Source organism: Protopterus annectens, chromosome 15.part0 (assembly GCF_019279795.1).
Source record: "Protopterus annectens isolate FY-2018-M chromosome 15.part0, PAN1.0, whole genome shotgun sequence".
Taxonomy (NCBI): Eukaryota; Metazoa; Chordata; order Ceratodontiformes; family Protopteridae; genus Protopterus; species Protopterus annectens.
Genome location: NC_056749.1, coordinates 538,379,320 through 538,398,565, shown reverse-complemented (window position 1 = coordinate 538,398,565; position 19,246 = coordinate 538,379,320). Strand labels below are relative to the sequence as shown.

Here is a 19,246-nt window from a genome sequence, read left to right as displayed (position 1 = left end):
GAGGTGTAAACATTTGGTTAAAGGAGATAATGGGGGCAGAAGAAAATTTGGCAGCAGCCATCAAATAAGAGAAATGGAGGGACCATATGAGATGTTTTAAGAGGGAAAATAGCAACTTGAAGAGGGTCCATTACCAGTGGGTATGTGCAATATGTAAGGGGCGATAAAGTAGAGATGGTAACACCTTTGCTATTAGGGGTGAAGAAGGTAGCCAGTTTTGAGCGAAAATATGGACTTACATATACTAAGCTTGAGTATTGGTCTGTCTTGGGGTATTTCCTTTCTCCAATGTATGGTAATCTTGGAGTTATTTTTGGCAGACGTTTGGGGTGCAGCCCCCTAAATTGGAAGGGGGAGGAAGACTGCCCCATATAAAAAAAAGAACTTTAAACAAGAACAGTAAACAATGCCATAATGTTGATTGAAAGAAAAACTCCGAAAAAGCAGTTCAAGTCTTCACCATCATGGCACTAAGTGTATTACCTCCATACTTGCTAATTAACATTGGGGATATGACAATGCTCACTTATCACTAATGTTCAGTGACGTCAAAGTTAATTCGTCTCTTCTATGTGTCAGTACACTTCTATGATGATGCATTGTTTACAACTCAGTGAGGGATCAATTCATTGAACACAAGAGGGTAGGAAATCAACCCAACAAAAAAATAAATATAACCATTCTGTGCAGGGGTAAACCTTCTTGCACTCTACATGTGGGACAGAAACCCCACATACCCCATCCACACTTTTATATATACCAACTTTGTGAAAAGAAAAAAAATCTTCCATAAGGAAGAACTACAACTGTAGCACATGTAGAAACCCCAGTGGCAGTGATTTCTGGGGGAAAACATAAATGTGGAGTTCAGCTTCTCCAAGCTGTGCTCAACAAGTTGCTACCCAAGGCAGTTTGCACTCAATGAGCAGTGAAGTGCAATACAGGATTCAAAATAAAATCTCAAGTTGTGTTCAAAAGTATCAAACAACAGCCCTTTCTTACAATTGCTGCTTTCTTTTGGGGAACCTACCCATCCCATAGGAAGAAAGACTAAAAAACTCTCACTGAAAAGGCCCCCGTGTGAATTAACAATCAATCAGAATGCACTCCTAACACTGACCCAGTATGCTAGTAAAATGAGTTATAAACTACTGTTCATAATTAACAAATACTGGAAGTTTTCAATGTTAAGCTAACAGAATAGCTACTACTTCAAAATATATACAGATATCTGAAAGATAAGGTTATCTACCCAAAACACTTCATTTCTTATTTAGCGGTCATTACAGTTATTGATCTGATGTAATTTCTATATGTTATTTGTTCATTGTTAAATGTGCCATCCGTTATGTTACTAATTGTCTTCTGCTTCATTTGTAGTCCATGTCACTGAAGAAAAAATGCTCTTTATTCAGCTGCTTTTACTGTTTGTGTTTCTTCCTACTTTGTTACTTTATTTTGCTTTTGCTTCTTGTTCTTAAATGTGTTCATTTGCATTTATTGTGCTGCATTTATTACTGCTTTTTAGTAGCCTGATTAATTGTAACTGTTATTCTAAGCCTGTTAGTTTTGGTTTAAGCCCTTGGGCTTCAGGCCAGTTGTTTTACATTAAGAAGGTGTTTAGTCTACAGTCTTGTGGCAGGAAGAGGTATCTTACATCCTCCTAAGTTGGGAATTGCTGGTTGAAGGCTTAGTGTGTTTGTTGTTCTAAAAGTGTCTTAGTTCTGGTTTAAACACTTGGGATTCAGGCCTTTTATTTTACATTAAGAAGGTTTGTTGTCTACACTGTTGTGGGAGGAGAGGGTAGCCTCTCCCCTTCTGAGCTGGGAGTTGCTGGTTGAAGGCTTATTGTGCCTGCTTATTTGAACTGTTTCTTTTTTTAATTGTTGCACTTTGATGGACTTTTGTTCATCTTATATAGACCCTGTATAACATGAGCACTAAACCAGGCTATCTTTTGTTGGAGAGTGTTCCCCTGCATCCTAGTGGCAGGAGTGTGCAGTTAAAACTCATTTGATCGAAGGTTGCTGGAACAAGGCTCGGTTTTGAGCTTTTTTATTGGTTAATTTGTTTAAAATGGTGTGCTCTCATTTGCTACATAAGCACCACATTTGTGTGGGTTTGCGCTTGTTTGAACATCTTGCACTGCTGAGCAGCAGTGGGCATTGTTAGTAGTTATAGACACAAACTCTTCTGCCTGTAATTTTTCCTTAGTACTCTGCTGGTGCTCCATCGGTGAGTTCTCGCAGTTTGTCCCTTACTGACAGGTGATACATTCAGCAAAGCTTCTGAGATGCCAACACAGATCCTACCCACTAGCCCTTTGTATTTTTGTCCACTTCTCCTGTCCTCTACTTTACCTGGTCCTTCCTGTCTTCTTCCTATTTTCTGACCACATCAACTTGCCTAGCATTATGGATGGACAATTTTTCACAGTTTCTCCAGCCTGCCTGGTTGATATCGGCATCCTGAGGCAATGTAGCAATTGCCTTATGTACACTGACAACCCACTTCTTCTAGTCCACACAAATTCATTATATGAACGATGCATCTATATCACGAACCTAGAATCCAGGCTCTCTTGCTCACCAGTCAGTTCATCTGATACTAAGCAGGTTGTCAGCATACACACCTCACCTTCTGCACCTACCAAACAAGCAACACATAAACTTACATATGTGGAGGTCATTAGTAGAAGCTTATCTAAACATCAGAGACCTCCAGAACACAAACACTAGCATGATTCACACAATACATCCTCTACATAACATAGTACATAGCCAGTGTCTCACCAGTCAAGGCCCTAAGGCATAACACAAAAACATTTTAGTCATAAGTGTCTCAGTTGTGGGACACACAGATGCCCCTCTCACCAGGTTGGATAAGGAAAAAGTCATGGTCAGCTGTCTGTCAGGTGTCAGGATCCATCACATCACACACACACTCAAGTCTCTCAACAGCAGGCAGTGTTATGACTCCGTCATAGTCCATGTTGGTGTGAATGACTTGCGGCATACCACAATTGACTATATGAAGAGAGACATGACTGAGCTCTCTGATTATGTGTCTCAGGCAGGTATGTTCCTAGCCTTAAGCACTATTTTACCTTCGCCTAGGATGATAGCTCAGTACAAACTAAAAAATGATTGACTTCAACAATTGGCTTAGTTTCTGGTGTCATTCAAAGGGGATCCAGTATCTGTCAGCCTGGGGGTGACACGGTCGACAGACCTCGATGCTTTGCCAGAGATGGTCTTCATCTGTCACCCCTGGGATTTTGGTTACTGGCCAAAGCTCTTGCCACCCCATAGTCCCTTTTTTAGGCAGTGTCACAAGAACAAAATTCCCAACGTAAAAATGCCCTCTAAAACAACCTCAAGGTTATGCTGCTAAAAGCTAGGAGTCTAAACCAGAAACTGCACTCACTGGAAGCCATCCTCACCTTGGAAGATGCCTACATTTGTGAAGTCACTGACACCTGGCTTTAGGCTGCGGAGAGCACCCTAGCTATACCAGGTTACATTTCCTTACGCATGTTCAGACCACAAACTGAAGGTGAGAGAACTAAAGGAGGTGGTGTATCAGTATTCATTAAAGATAAATACACCTCTAGATTGGTTAAACAGCACAATTACCTTGAATTAGTTCAGGTGCAATAGACTTTTAGATAAGATCCCTCTTCAGGTTATTGCCAGCTATAGGACCCCCTGCATGAATCCGGACATCCACTCAGCCTACTTGGATCTACTTAAGTCAATCAAGATACAACCAAGCCCCCTGGTTTTGGGTGACTTTAATTACTCATCCATTGACTGGGTAAATTATATGTGTTCTAACTCACTTGTCCAAAGGTTCCTGGATTTCATTAACTCCAATGCCCTGGACCAGCTGGCCGACACACCCAAAAGGGGCACAAACATCCTGGATCTGGTGCTCACCAACATGGAGGACCACTGCACCACCCCCAGTGCGTGGCCATCCCTGATGAGATCTGACCACTAATCAGTCTTGCTAGAAGTAGCTATAACACAAGTCCCCCCCCTCTCCAAGGCCAAAAACACAGCCTGTATGGGACCAGACAGCATCCTGGGCTGTGTTCTATATGAGTTAAAACAGGAATTAGCATCACCATTGTGCACAATTTTCAATCGCAGCATAAGCACTGGCTTCATCCCAGTGGAATGGAAAACAGCTACCATCATCCCTTTGCACATAAAGGGGTGCATCCATGGACCCTGGGAACTTCAGACTCATTAGCCTGACCAGCCTTATCTGCAGGGCCATGGAACGAATCATCATGGACCTTATTAACAAAGATATAGAAAATCTCCAAATGCTTGACCGCACCCAGTTTGGCTTTATCAAGGGGAGATCATGCCTGTTAAACTTGATGGACTTCTTCGAGACAGTCACCAAAGCCCTAGATGGGGGCAAATCTAGATTAGCCAAGGCCTTTGAGACAGTTCCCCACTCAAGCATCATTGATAAACTCACCCAGCTGGGTATCAACACATATATTGTCAGTTGGGTTGCAAACTGGCTCAAAATAAGGGTCTTCACCTCCTCCTGCAGACCCGTAACCAGTGGTGTTCCACAGTGATCAGTTCTGGGACCCCTACTGTTTGGAATCTACTTCTCTTAAGTACAGGCTAAAACTAAAGGACTGTGGCTGACAATGTTTGCTAATGACTGCAAACTGGGAGTGATCATTGAAACCCCTAGTGATGTCAGCATCCTACAAGAAGGTCTTACACAGACTAATGACTGGTGTTAAAGTCATGGTCTTAAACTTAATGCAAAAAGTGCATTATCATCCACTTCAGCAAGGGTGATGTTCCTGCAAACTACCACATTGATAACAATACAATAAGCACACAGTCAGTGGTGACAGATCTAGGCACACAGGTCGACAACAACCTTAACTTTGATCACCATGTCTCCACAGTGGTAAGAAGGCATTTATATTGCTCATCTCATAAGTAGGGGCATTGCCTTCAGAAAAAAAAGAGGTTATAACCGCCCTGTACTTTTCCCTAATTAGGCCAGTAATAGAGCACAATGTTCCCTTTGGTATGTTCCTTTCCAAACACCTGCAGCAACTGGAAAGACCACAAAGGCTCCTTACAAAGAAAATTCAGGGTCTTCAAGATCTGTCTTAGGCAGACAGACCTAAATCATTGCCACTTTATTCTGTGTCGCACAGGCTGCTCAGAGGTGACCTGTGCTTTATATATAAAGAGCAATCTCTGACCCAGCCTTAATGGATTGCTGCACATTTGCAAGTCAAATGGCACACGGGTAACTTGCTCAAAGGACCTTAACCTGGTATGTGACATCAACAGAACTTGCTGGAGAGACAGATTTGTCTCACAGAGGTTGCCCAATGTTTGGAACAAGCTTCCTATTAATGTTAAACAAAGCCGCTCTGGCCCTATTTAAGCATAATTTGGACAATTTGATGGGTAACTGGAAATTCACCTCAGGGGTTCCACCTGTGTACCTCTTGGATAGGGACAATAGGTGCTGACTTTAGTGTCTGCTTGACCCAGACACCCTTGAAAACACAGGTTGAATTGGCCCTGGGGCCGTTAGCTTAGTAACCTCCAATGATCCTATGAATCCACTTACCTAGTTAACACATTATTAAATAAGCACTTTAAAAATGTTGGTGTGCAAACTTCAAGTTGTTTTTCCTTATGTTGAATGTTTTACAAATGCAAACCACTACATAAATTGCACCCATAGTTCTGCAGGTTATATTATCACTAAACTAATACTTTTTTCTTTTGTTGAGTGAATGAATATTAGGGTACTCTTGTGGCTAATATGTGGTATATACTGAATAAATAAATGTCAATGTCAAGTTCTTTACTTTAGCCTGTTAAGTTAGTATATGATTGTTCTAAACATTGAACTAAGAAACCTGTAAACAAAGCTCAGTGTTCTTATTTGGTTTAGGCATGAAAACATTCTATACATCCACAGTTTATACTTTGCGGTGTTATGGACAGCTCAGCTGTTAATTTCTAACTTCTCATTTCTTTAACTTTTCTTGGCCAAAAAGAGATGTTGCAAAGGTATGTCACAAAATCTTCCTCAAAATATCAGCAAGTGATTACTAGTCTTCAGGTCACAATTTTACTAGCTTTACTAATCTGCATCCTTCTCTTTATGTCTCTGATTAAGGAATACTTCAGCAATAAAGAGTGAGAGGTGATATACTGTGATAATGCACTGGTTGTTTTTAGGAAGGTGGGTTTCTAACCCTTCTGAAGGGCAGAGATATATCCTATAACAGCTTACTCAGAGATGAAGTCATTTTTACCAGTTTGTTTTTCTCAGCAGTGTAAACCTGACGCAACATCACATTCCCCATTATTGTTAACTTTATCCAGTATTTAGCTTACTAGGCTGAATCACAAGTGTGTCTCACTCTGAGAAGAACAAGTAATGAATGGCCATGGTAAGCTTTCATCTCACATGGTATTGTTCCCTAATTCAATGATCCAGGCACTGAATATTTTGGCTTATTAATGTAACAGTCATAACTTAAAACTCATTGCTGCAGTCACTAAATTATGTGTCCTAGTTATTTAACAAAAAGCGATAACCAGTGAGCTTTATTTAGCACCTACAAGAAACATGTTCTACAGAGAATAATTCTCTATTTATTATAAAAATTGCCTAAAAAAAAAAAACAAACAAAAAAAAAAGGCAGATACAAAACCCTAGTGCCTCATTCCCACAGTAAGTAAGGATACAGGGATAAGAAACTTGATTCCAAACAATTCACTACATTTCTTGGCCAGAAAACAATGAACTACAGAGTCTACAGCTTCCTGTTTGTGTGCCTAATTGTATTACTCCTTTCTTTGATGTACATTGCAGGCTAATGAAAATAATGTAAAAATGCAGGAAGCAGAAGAAGAGGACGATGATGAAGAACCCGAGACCATGGAAAAACCCAAAAAAAGCTGGCACGAAAGGATGCATGACTGCAAATTATTAATGTGGAACCCAGAAAAGGGAGAATTCATGGGAAGAACGGGAAAGAGCTGGGGTAAGTAAAAATTTACTGTTTCAGTTGTCGCTTTTAGTTTTATGACCAATTCTGTGTTTTGCATCAAAGTTAGAAAGCAAGTTTGGGGTCATTTTCTGCTTTTGGGTATTGTGTGACTTGAGCGCAATCGAAAGGTGCAGAAAGGAGATGCAAAATGTTAAACTTAAATAATTCATGGTCTTTCTTGTGCTTTTGAAGGTTAAACATGTCTAATTTAAGCATCACATGCAAATACCACTTAGCTAATCTAGAGAGAAATATACCCATGTGGCCAAAAACTCTGGCATTGATTGTAAAAGATACAGTTCTGCTGATGTGTCAGTACACACTGTTTTTAAAGGAATATTTCCTGAATCTGTAAACCACTTTTGCAGTAATTGCTATTGCTTTTCCAAAGCAAATGTGAGTTTTTGACCTCTTTTCTTGCTTTCTCCATGAGCATCTGCCTATCCATATTGCTTCTTCTGGTGAGTCACAGGCATGACTCAATTCTTTCACCCCTTTTATCAGGTTTATTTCCTCACTATGCAGTCATCACCATTTACAGCAAACCTTATTACATGGTAGATCCCTCTATAAAGCAAGAAACTGTGACAGTAATACCAGTGAGTTAAGCCAAACTGCAAGGTCACCAACCTTTTTAAAGATCTGCTGAGACCACGTAGCTGTGAGAAGAGAGGTATGTCAGCTGGTCTGACATACATAGGAGCAGATTTCCTCATGTGTTTCTCCTCACCCAAATATGAGTGTGGAATAACGGCCATCAGCTTGTCTGTTTGCTCCTGCACATGCTGTGATAATATCTGAAAATTCCTACCTCATAGATGATGCTAAAAACTATATTTGTAATGTCTTCCATAAATCACAGACCATCTTCTGACCCCACCTGACCCCTCCCTTTCTCCAGACAATGGAAGTAGCCAATGGACCCTCAACTTGTGCTTCCCAATCTGAAGGTCTGCTATTTGTGGTCCACTGCTAAACTCTGAATGTCAGTGGCATAAATAAGCCATCTGTCCACAGTTAGCTTGATTACTTTTTCAAACAGCTCTGTAATAACATGTATTCTCTCATACAACAGTACAGAGTGAGCAACACCAGTGCAGGTCTTCAAAGGTGATAGAATCAGAGCCTCTGTTCTTCAGAGAAAACTCAAATGCACTGATTCTAGCCTCTAGTGTTGCAGCACCCAGGATAGGTCCCCACACATGATGATGAACTAACTATAAGCATGTTGAGCACTGTGCATATGAACAGAGCCATGTCTGGGATGCCACCCTGAAAATGCTGCTGCAGTTTGTATTTCATGAACACTATAGAACATTTGCAGTTACACTGAGTAATAAGCAGATGGCCACAAAGAGGATGAGGCAATAGTACTGCATGCCAGCTAAATGTGATTTTCAGAATTGTGCACGGTATTCCAGGTTAGGTATCATTAGTTAAGTGTATAGGGGTAAATAACTTTCACCTTTCCTTCTTTTAGTAATTTCCTTTCTTACACAGTCACCCTTCCACTCTTCCACACTACCATCTCATACTGCCTGTCTGCTTTTTAAGTTATTTAATGTGCCTGTAAGTTACTCATTTGGGAAATGAAGAAAGTTGAAAACAGGACTGAAATGGTGACCGGAAAGAAAATGTTGTCATAAGTGGTTCAGTAGTAAAATTTGCAGTGAAATATGTGAAAAGGATAAGGAGGCTATCATGGTGAAAGCACGCGATAGAGTTAAGATAATACTTAAGAAAGCCATATCTGTGACATATAATTTTGCATATAAAGGAGGTGCCCTGGCAGCATCATCATTACTTCCAAGAATGGAGGGAGTGCCTTATATGCACGTAAACCAAGTTTGGATGTATTCCAAATGTAAGAGAACCTCAAGGTTGGGTAGTTTATTGTTGAGACTTCTGCAATTGACCAATGCCACCTTAAGGTGATACTAGTTTGGCTTTAATATGTTAGTTACATTGGAAAGCCCACTAGCTGGACTCTGCCTAAAAAGGTACAATGGAGGTGGCAAAAGTTTTAGCCATTATTCTGAAACATTGAAATGAGAGCTGCAGGACATCCTTTATCAATCAAGTAGGAATGTCTAATATCTTGTCCCATGCTCAGACATAAAGGATCTCCCTGGAATGACACTAGTTAGCCAACTGTTTTAAACAATTATATTTTCAGTTGACTCATAGCAAGAGGTTCTCCCGTTCGATTCTCGGCTGGAGTGTGGGGAGTGCCTTCTATGTGGAGTCCACATGTCCTCCCCGCGGTTGGGTGGGCATTCGAAAGACATGCGTAATTGGGCGTGCCTTCGTTGAAGGTTGAATGTTGAGCTGGCACCTCAGCGTTCATGAAAATCTACTGCCAGTCATTAGCAGACTGGAGTTCTGCTGTGGCGACCCCTAACCGGGAAAAGCCGAAAAGACAAACAACAACATCTACGCATCATTCCTGAGGAAGGAAGCCTGCATTTCTTACATGCATGAAGAGTTCTGACATGTCTCTGCATATCCCTCAGGGTTTTAAGTCCAGAGTCATTCATTCATTCCCATGTGTACTACCACTGCTATGTTGTAGTTCTATTTTTAGGTGAAAAAGTGTTACAGGCATTTGAGATAGCAGAGAGCCTGGCACCAGAAAGATGCCCCACCATTATCCTGTCTTTGTCCAGCCTAGTGAGTGTAGAACCTGTGTGTCTGACTGTGGAGTCACAGATCACTAAAGCATTTTTATTGAGTGCAATAGATTTTAAATTATGATGTCATATTAGACTTCCACCGAGACCTAGTCTTCATAGCGTTGTGAGGCTTTGGCAATGACTTTTTAAAGACTTGGCCTAGTAGTGTGGTTTGTTGTATACTGTTGTTGTAGAAGACCAGTTGGCATAATGGTAAAGGTCTTTGCCTCCCATGCAGAAGGTACAAGGTTTGATCTTGACCTTCAGCCAATGACTATTTGGAGTTTGCATGTTCTCCCTGTGTCTGTGTGAGGCTCCTCCTACCTCCAAAAAATATGCTGAATGTTTCCATCTCAAACTCACCAATGAATGGAGCTATGGGCAGCAGCACATACCCTATAGGGGGAAGAGTTGTACAGATGAGTATCTATTGTGGTGAGCAGTATCCTCAAGATAGGAGAACAAGGATCACAGACTGCACTCCGTGGCAGGTCTAGCCACTCAATGGTGTAAAATATCGCTGTAGGTGATTTGGTCATTTTGACTAATGTCGACAAAATGGGCATGGGTAGTTACCAGTGATAAGTGGGTTGAGGACCCAGCCTACTCCGACCTACGCCAGGGACCCATGATAATGGTGGTGGGGTATACATGCCCCTATTGGCCAGTGTGTGTGCCCACTATAAAGCCCAGCTGCTCTGGGTCAATAAGCAACTGGCTGGCCGGTGTCTAGTTGCCCAGCCTGGGTTACTTGTGATAGCTCTGTTGATCGACAGCTAGATGTAAGACCAATCAACCTGTCAAACATGAGCTGAGAATTGCTACACTTAATGTAGGTTCACTAACCCAACGCAGCATGGAAGTGGGTGACGTGATGATATGGAGGAGGTCGGACATCCTATGTATGCAATATCCAAGATGGAAGGGCACTGCAGTGAAGCTACTTGACTTGGGATCCAGAGTCTACTACTTAGGAGGGGGACAGGCTAGAAATGGTGTGAGAAATGTGGTGAGAGAGAAGCTTCAGAAGGAAATGAGGGAGATATCAGAATTAGTGACAGATTCATGGCAATCACACTCCAGTGTAATGATAGGACATTATTCATAATCTGAGCCTATGCCCCACAGCAGGGTTGTGATAGTGAGGAAGAGTGCATTCAGACAGCACTTGCAGGACCTACAAGATAAAGGAGGGCAACATGAATTGGTGTTGATAACAGGCAACTTGAAAATGCACATATTGGGACAGATAGAACAGGATATGAGGACTGCCTGGGTCCACATGGGTGGGGCAACAGGAATAAAGAAAGAGAGGTCATTCTAGACTTCTGCCTAGCAAATGGCTTCATGGTAGCCAACACATGGTTCAGAAAGAGAGACAATCACAAGATCACTTACAAGAGTGGCCAACATGCAACTCGGGTATGTGTGAGGACTACAAAGCAGATATGTGGCCAAGCCAGGTATGGAAATAAGGTGCATAAAGAAAGCTGGCAGTGGAATTCAGAAGTCCAGGAAGTCATCAAAAGAAAGATGGAGTGCAGGAAAAAGTGGGAGATAGAGAAGACCGACCAGGCTAGGAAGGAATACTGGCTGGCTAACAAAGAAGCTAAGAAAGGAGTTGCAATAGCAAAGAATAGGGCATCAGAGGCACTCTACCAACTTCTGGAAAGTGGCTCAGTAGGTGGCACAAAGAAACCTATATCAGGTTGCAAGACAAAGACAGAAAGATAAAGAAGTCAGACACCCTTCATAAAGAAAGCAAGAAACAGCCTGCTCACCAGCCCACAGGACATCAAGGGCAGATGGAAGGAGTATTTCTAACAGTTTCTGAATGAAGAAAACCCCACAGAAGCTGTACTGACCCAGACACAGCCTACAATGAAAGAAGACTAGGAGTCCACCCAAGAAAGAATAGCACTAATGAAAATGAAGTCAGGAAAGGTAGCAGGCTCTGATGAGGTCATACCACATATATATACCTACATACATACATACATTCATATATACAAATATTTCAAGCATGGACATTAATGCTCTTCTAGCTTGCCAGTATACCAAAACACTCATTCCCATATTAAGTGTCCAGGCTGTTCTTAAAAATATCTAAACTAGTACTTGCTTTAATATAATTAGGTAGCCTGTTCCATACATCAGCTGCTCTCAGAGAACCAATTAGTACACTTCTCATTCCTATAGAATCTTCTGCATAGGTTGTCTGATGATTCTCTTGTACTTTTTGATAACCCCAAACATTCCCAGAGGTAGTTGTCCCTAAATGCCCTATATACCCGAATAAGATCTCTTACATATCTGTAAGAGACATTGTACAAGTTCAGATATTTTAGTCTTTCATAATAACTTCAATGTTGACATCCATGAATGCTCTTGGTATATTTCCACTGTACTCTTTCCAGTTTATTCATGCTTGTTTTCTTATAGGGTTTCCATGTTGTTATTCCACACTCAAGTTTGGGTGTAATGTAACTGACAAACAATGACTTCATCATTTTTGAATTCCTAGACTTTATCAATCTTTTTATACAACCTATAGTGCTATAACTATCATTAACCAATTGGTTGATATGATTAGAAAAACTCATAGATGAATCTCCTCATATACTCAGGTCCTTAAATGAGTCTATAGTTTCAGTCACTGTGCACTGTGCACTGTACTAAATATTCACCTTTTAATTTATGTCTGCTAAATCTCATATGCTTAGTTTTTGATGTATTTATCAGCATAATATTCTCCTGTGCCCAAATGATCAATTTAGTCAAGTTATTTTGCAGACATGCCTTATCTGTAATACATGTAATCAGTTTACTCAATTTAAGGTCACTGCATATAGACTGTAGAACACCTCAGATGAAAGGTTAGGTCTGGAAGATACAGTCTAAACAGGTAAGGGCCTAGGATAGAGGGGACACCCTGATGTAACCAAGGATTTCACTGGTCAAGTTGCTGTATGATACTTGCCATGTCCTATTTGTAAAACATGCAGCTCTCCATCTTACCAAGAGTGCATCAATACTTAGTTGTAATAATTTATTGATCAGTGTTTTGTGTATGACCATATTAAATGCTGAAGTTAAATCTGTATAAATTACATCACAGCACAATTTTGTCATTCGTAGCAGTTATTATATTATTATAGAACATCATGTTAGAGGTGGTAATAGATCTGTTTTCAACATATGCATGCTGATATATGGTTTCAAGTCCCAGCCTATCCAGTTCTGACAATAACTTATTCAATATTACCTTCTCCATTATTTTTCCACAACATGAATGTAGACTTAAGGGTCTATATGACTCTGGGTTTGTCCTACTCCCCTTTCCCTTAAAGACAGGTTTAATAAATGCATGTCTGCAGTCTTGAGGAAACTCCCCGTATTTATATGGCCTAGTGAATGATAGATATGCTAAAGATGCTGGGTGAGATAGGGGAGAAATGGCTCCTGGGGGTACTCATAGCAGTGTGGGGAGAAAGACGTATCCCAGTTGATTGGAGATTGGAATGCCAGTGTACCATAACAAAGAGGACATCCACAACTGTGGGCAGTACAGAGGCACCAAACGCCTGACACATTGCATGAAAGTTCTGAAAAGAGTGATTGATAAACGGATATTCAGAGTAGTAGAATGTAAGATGGGAGATGAGCAATTCGGATTCAGATCAGAATGCAGGACAACTGACGCGATATTTGCAGTGAGAGAGATAGTTGAGAAGAAGTTAGAGATGAGGAAAGAGTCCGACTGGGCATTGCTGGACTTGGAGAAAGCATATGACAAGGTCCGAATAAAGCTTATTTGGGCAGTACTACTGTGGTTCGAAGTCCCAGAAGCACTGGTAGAATTAGTGCAGGCTATGTACAAGGGCCCAATGACTCAAGTACAAACAGTATTCGGCCTCACATAGGGGTTCCCAGTGGCAGTGGATGTGCACCAGGGTTCAGCTCTGAACCCTTGATGTTCATACTGGTGACGGACTACTTTAGCAAACTGGTCAGAGGGGACAGATCAACACAGTTGCTGTATGCAGAAAGCTGTACAGGCATACTCTGAGGAAGAACTTTAGCAAAGGATAGGGGGATGGAATACAAAACTGAAGGCACATGGGATGAAATTAAGCACAGATAAGACAATGGTAATGGCAGCAAATTGGGGAAATCAGAAGAAGCTGAGAATTGAGATAGAAAGGAAAATAGTGGAACAGGTAAACAGCTTCAAGTATCTGGAAGGGGTGGTTGAGGAGAAGGGAAGTCTGAATGAAGAGGTCAAAGCTAGAATCAGAGGGGCTGCAGCCAAATGACATAGAGTCTCAGGTGTAGTCTATGACAGAAGAATGCCAAAGAAACTGAAAAGTAAGGTGTAGAAAACGGTGGTACGACCAATACTACTGTGTGGTACAGAAACCTGGGTAGTAAAGACAGAGCAGATGAAGAAGGTGATGGAAATGAAGTGTCTGAGAAGTGTGGTAGGATGCACACTGAGGGACAGACGAAGAAATGAGAACTTTAAGAGCAGAAGCCAAAGTAGCACCAATGTAGAAAAGATCAAAGAGAACAGATTACAGTGGTTCGGACACATGCAGAAAAGCAGAAGACAATCTGGCGAAGAAGATTTGGGACAGAAAGAAGGTAAGAGGAAACAAGGACATCCAGCAAAGAGGTGGATGGATTGTTTGAAAGAAGATCTGTAACAGTCAGGCTTGAGTGTCGAAGAAGGCAGGAGTGTGGCATTGAATCAAGAGAGATGGCGACAGTTAACATGATACCCCGACTCCATGTAGAAAATGGGAAAAAGGGGGATGATGATGTGTACTGGGGTGGCAGTGTGTGTTACTCACAATCCATGTTTTCTTGTGAGTGAGGCCTCCTTTCTTGTTAAAATTTATATCTCCCACAAGCAGAATTTTTAGAGTTGAGTAAGATATTATCTGTGAGCATCAGGCAGTTACTACACTGTTTGAGGATACTAAATGCTTGGATGGCAACAGAAACAAACAGGTAGGATGACCTTCCATTTTAGTCTTGGGCTTTGGAAAATGTAATTTTAATTGTACAGAATATCGTAGGTAGCCAAGTGTGATAGTTCATGGGTTTTATTACAGAGGAACATAATTATGCAAGTTTTCTTACTGAAGGTTATTTAAAAAGTTCTTAGTGAGTAACTAAGGTGCTGCTGCTTTTTTTCATATTTACTAATATTGTATATAATTACATCACCATAAGTCTAGTGTTATTAGGTTGGTTGAATCAACATCCCTTTTGCATTAGTACACTATCGAGGACCACACACTGTTTTTTTGCTTTTTTTTTTTTTTTTTTTTTACATGAGCCAACTAGAGATTTATTCCAGCCAGATCTGTGATTAAGGCCATATTGCCAGAGGCTTTTGCTATTCCCCTATTTGGGCTCAGACTAAGGCTATAAATAAGTTTTTTTTTTGATTCTCTGCTCAGTATTGTCCTATATTGATTTGGTGGTTCTTCTATTCTAAAAGATTTAGGAATTAGGTTTGACTGTATTCATTTTTTAGCAACTTATTGTCATGGATCTACATAAACTTTTGTCTGGCTTATGTGCAGACAAGGATGACATCCAGGTGTTTGGCATTAAAACAGCACAAGCTGGTTCTACTGAATGCCAGAATTTGGATCCAGTTGACGGTTGCAATTTATTGTTCAGCCAGTTGGGTAAAAAAGTCAAAACCCTACGGACAAATATATGGCATTCTAAATTATTCAAAGCTTACCAAAACCAACATATTTCACCTAGAGGCCTTAGGTCCAAGGTACAACCATTAGTCAGTACACCTGATGATATTTTACTTAGAGATTGGCAACAAGCCCAGCAGGAGGCATCAATGTCATTTGTCAACATACTGGCTTCTTTTCATGACAGAACAGTCCAAACCAACATTGGAGAAGTTGAAAAAATATGCAATGATTTAAAAAAATTTGAAGAACAGACCAGTTTCAGGGACAATCTGAGGAAATTGTCCAAAGAACTCATAGTTTTTGAAAATAATTTAAAGACTAAAAAATTACACAAATTTTTCCGTGACAGGGAAGATTATGACAAAGGCACACAGTTTGAGTCTCATAGGGGAGTTAGATTTGCTGAAGGCACTAAGAACTATTCTTCGGTTTGCAAAAAGAGACCAAGATCAATACTTAAAAAAGGGGTCTCTTCCTACACTACTTCTGGTGAGGAGTCCTCTACAACAGACACAGAATCCACAGTCAATTGTAGTTCACCTGACTCTAAAAGAGGGCGTACATCCACTGACCCTTTAGGAATAAACAGCACAGGGGAGGACGTAAACATAGGGGTAAAAAGCTTGGAAGATCTTTTTCTTTCAATAACGAAATAGATCCTGCATTTATTAATATACACAACATTTCCCAACATGTTTTAACATCTGATGAGCTAACATTACTCAATAAAGGACTTGGATTCATCCCTGGCTTTTTTGTTGATGAAAGTTCTTTTGTATCTGATACCATAGCATTTTGCAGAAAAATTAATTTAAAATTGTTTTTCAGGCAACAAGATCCTCAGATCTTATCTCAAAGATCTTCTGAATTCAAATTCCATCGGTCTACCTTCCATCCACCGATGGACAAACATGTGGCTGTCTTTCAGCAAGCCGTGATCAAAGATTTACATTTTTACATGGGTTCAGACAATATTACCAAACATAACTTATCTTCAACAGAACAACAAGCCTTAACTAACCTCAAAAACAATACAAATATTGTTATACTTCTGGCTGACAAGGGCGGTGCGGTGGTCGTCATGGATTCTGATTATTACTGGGATGAAGGAAATAGACAGTTGTCTAACCCTCATCATTACATGAGGATGCCCACTGATCCCACTTCTAACTTCAAAAAAGAAATAGATCAATTCTTACAAGAGGCAGTTGAACAAGGGATTATCACAGCTAACACTTTATCTCATCTTACAGTATCGGATCCTGCCAAACAATATTTATATTTGTTACCAAACATTCATAAATCTATTGACAAACCACCAGGTAGACCGATAGTGTCAGGGATAGGATCACTCATGGAACCCCTGTCAGCATTTCTTACTGAGAAACTTAAACCATTGTTATCACTAGTCAGGGCGAGACTTAAGGACACAACAGAATCTTTACAAATAGTATCTGACTCCCAATTAGAACCGCACTGGTTAATGTGTACTCTTGATGTCAAATCATTATACATGAATATTCCACACTGGGCTGGATTTACTGCACTTGAATACTGGTTAAATAAAGCCGGCATTTACCCTCCTGGTACTAACACTTTGCTTATCTGTATGGCTGAACATGTTTTGTCCAAAAATGTTTTCTATTTTAAACAAGACTGTTACTGGCAGATACAGAGTACAGCCATGGGTGCCTCGTTTGCACCCATTTATGCTGACCTTTATATGGGGTATGTGGAGGAACATATCATTTATGATGAGCTTCACAATTTATACATTTTGGACATTGATATTTGGAGAAGATATCTGGATGACTGTTGGCTTATTTGGAAAGGAGGAAGTGAATACCTACATGAGTTTGTGGAACACCTCAATAGTAATATCTGGGGAGTGGAATTTACTGTGGACTATCATCACAATGAGATGCATTTTTTGGATGTTTCTTTACATCGCCAGGCAGATAATACCTTGAAAACATCTGTATACCGTAAATTTCCTCAGTATAATACTCTGTTACATGCCAACAGTCTTCATCCAAGACATACAATTAACAACATTCCCAAATCTCAATTTTTACGTCTTAAACGGATATGTTCCTCTCACCAAGAATTATCCCAGTATCATGATGATCTGGCCAACAGATTTTTAGCCAGGGGGTACACTAGAAACGTCAGTTCAGCCATACGTTGTACACAAAACCAGTCGAGGGATATGTTCCTCTCAACAAGAATTATCCCAGTATCATGATGATCTGGCCAACAGATTTTTAGCCAGGGGGTACACTAGAAACAACGTCAGTTCAGCCATACGTTGGACACAAAACCATTCGAGGGATAGTCTGCTACAATACCAACAGCATTCCAGAAATAACCATCAGGATATCTTGAGATTTGTAACCACATATGGGAGAAATACGGCTCAATTTTCTGAGATAGTAAATAAACACTGGAACATACCTAAGTCTCATATTGATTTGGATGATTGTTTGTGTAACAGATGTTCATTCTCATATAGAAAGGGCAAGACATTGGGGTCCCATTTTTCCTATTTCAAGAAAACAATATCCAGGGATATTGTTACTCATCAGCAGACCTTAACTCGGGAAAAATTAATAGGATCATACCCTTGTGGGCATTGTAGTTTCTGCAATTACATGTTCAAAACCAAAACATTCACCAGCAGGAACACTGTGCAATTATACAATATATACGGATTTGGCAACTGCAGTACGGACTGGGTAGTCTACCTTGCTACCTGCACTTGCCAAGCCTTTTATGTGGGTCAGACATCTAGACAGTTCAGGATCAGAATGTCTGAACACTTAGGTGATATCAGAAATGCACGTATGACCAATGCCTTGTACAGACATACAATTAATCATCCCACGGCCAAATTCTCATTTATTATTATTGATCACGTCACTGGCAATCGGTCATTCAAAACAGGATGGCATGATATACTCAACAATAAAGAAAGAAAATGGATCATAAAACTAGGGGGTCTTTTTTTCCCCAGGATTAAATGATAAATTGTAAGTTTTCCATTTTCAAAATTATACCATACATTCTTTGTAGCTTGTTTGAGTTTTGAGTTACCATCAGTCATTCATTGATCATATTTTAATTTTTTGTTAACAACTTGCTTTTTTCCCAAGACAGGAAGTGATGTCATTGTTTTCATTGGAACATGTGTATAAATCACTGGCTTTTGCCATGGTTCTTTTCTATACTACTGAAGAAAGCAAAATGCTGAAACCGGTCTAGTTCACTTGTTTCAATAATAAATTCATTTCAGCTCATCTTTGGTGCTGGCGTTTTGATTTTGATGCATACTAGTTTGGTTGCCTTGCATCAGCCGTACTTGCTAGCTTTCCATTGTTCCAGGTGCTGCTCAATGGCAGAAGTCATTACGAACTTGTGACATTGTAGATCATCATCTGTCTAGTTTCAGGAGCCATTGTAGCACAAGGACTAGCCATTGAGGCATAACCCTAATAAGACTGAACCACTGGCCCAACATATGATATTCAGAGCTGGAAACAGCCATAGGCAATGGTCAAACAGTTTGTTTACCAGCAGAATTATCACATTCCCCACTGTTTTATTTATTTTGCCTTTCTCTGTGGCAGCAACGTAAGCCTCTGTGTGCTGTGTCATCTCTTACTGACACTTCTTTCTATGTTATCACATTATTTCTGTCTTTTTAGGATAATTAATTATGTTTATATGTTCATAGATGATAACTAGGCTAATGACCACAAGGGTCTTTTTAAGCCTAGCCATTC

The 19,246-nt window shown here is 40.3% G+C and overlaps 1 protein-coding gene across 6 annotated transcripts in view; it reads left to right on the top strand.

The window, feature by feature from the left end:
- The window catches only part of ATP1B4 (ATPase Na+/K+ transporting family member beta 4), a 541,897-nt gene that overhangs the window by 143,104 nt on the left and 379,547 nt on the right, over positions 1–19,246 (top strand). For all 6 annotated transcript variants that reach the window (XM_044057342.1, XM_044057343.1, XM_044057344.1 and 3 more), the window contains one exon: positions 6,889–7,060. In XM_044057342.1, the coding sequence (XP_043913277.1) occupies positions 6,889–7,060 (172 nt within the window). The remainder of the gene's footprint in view (positions 1–6,888; positions 7,061–19,246) is intronic.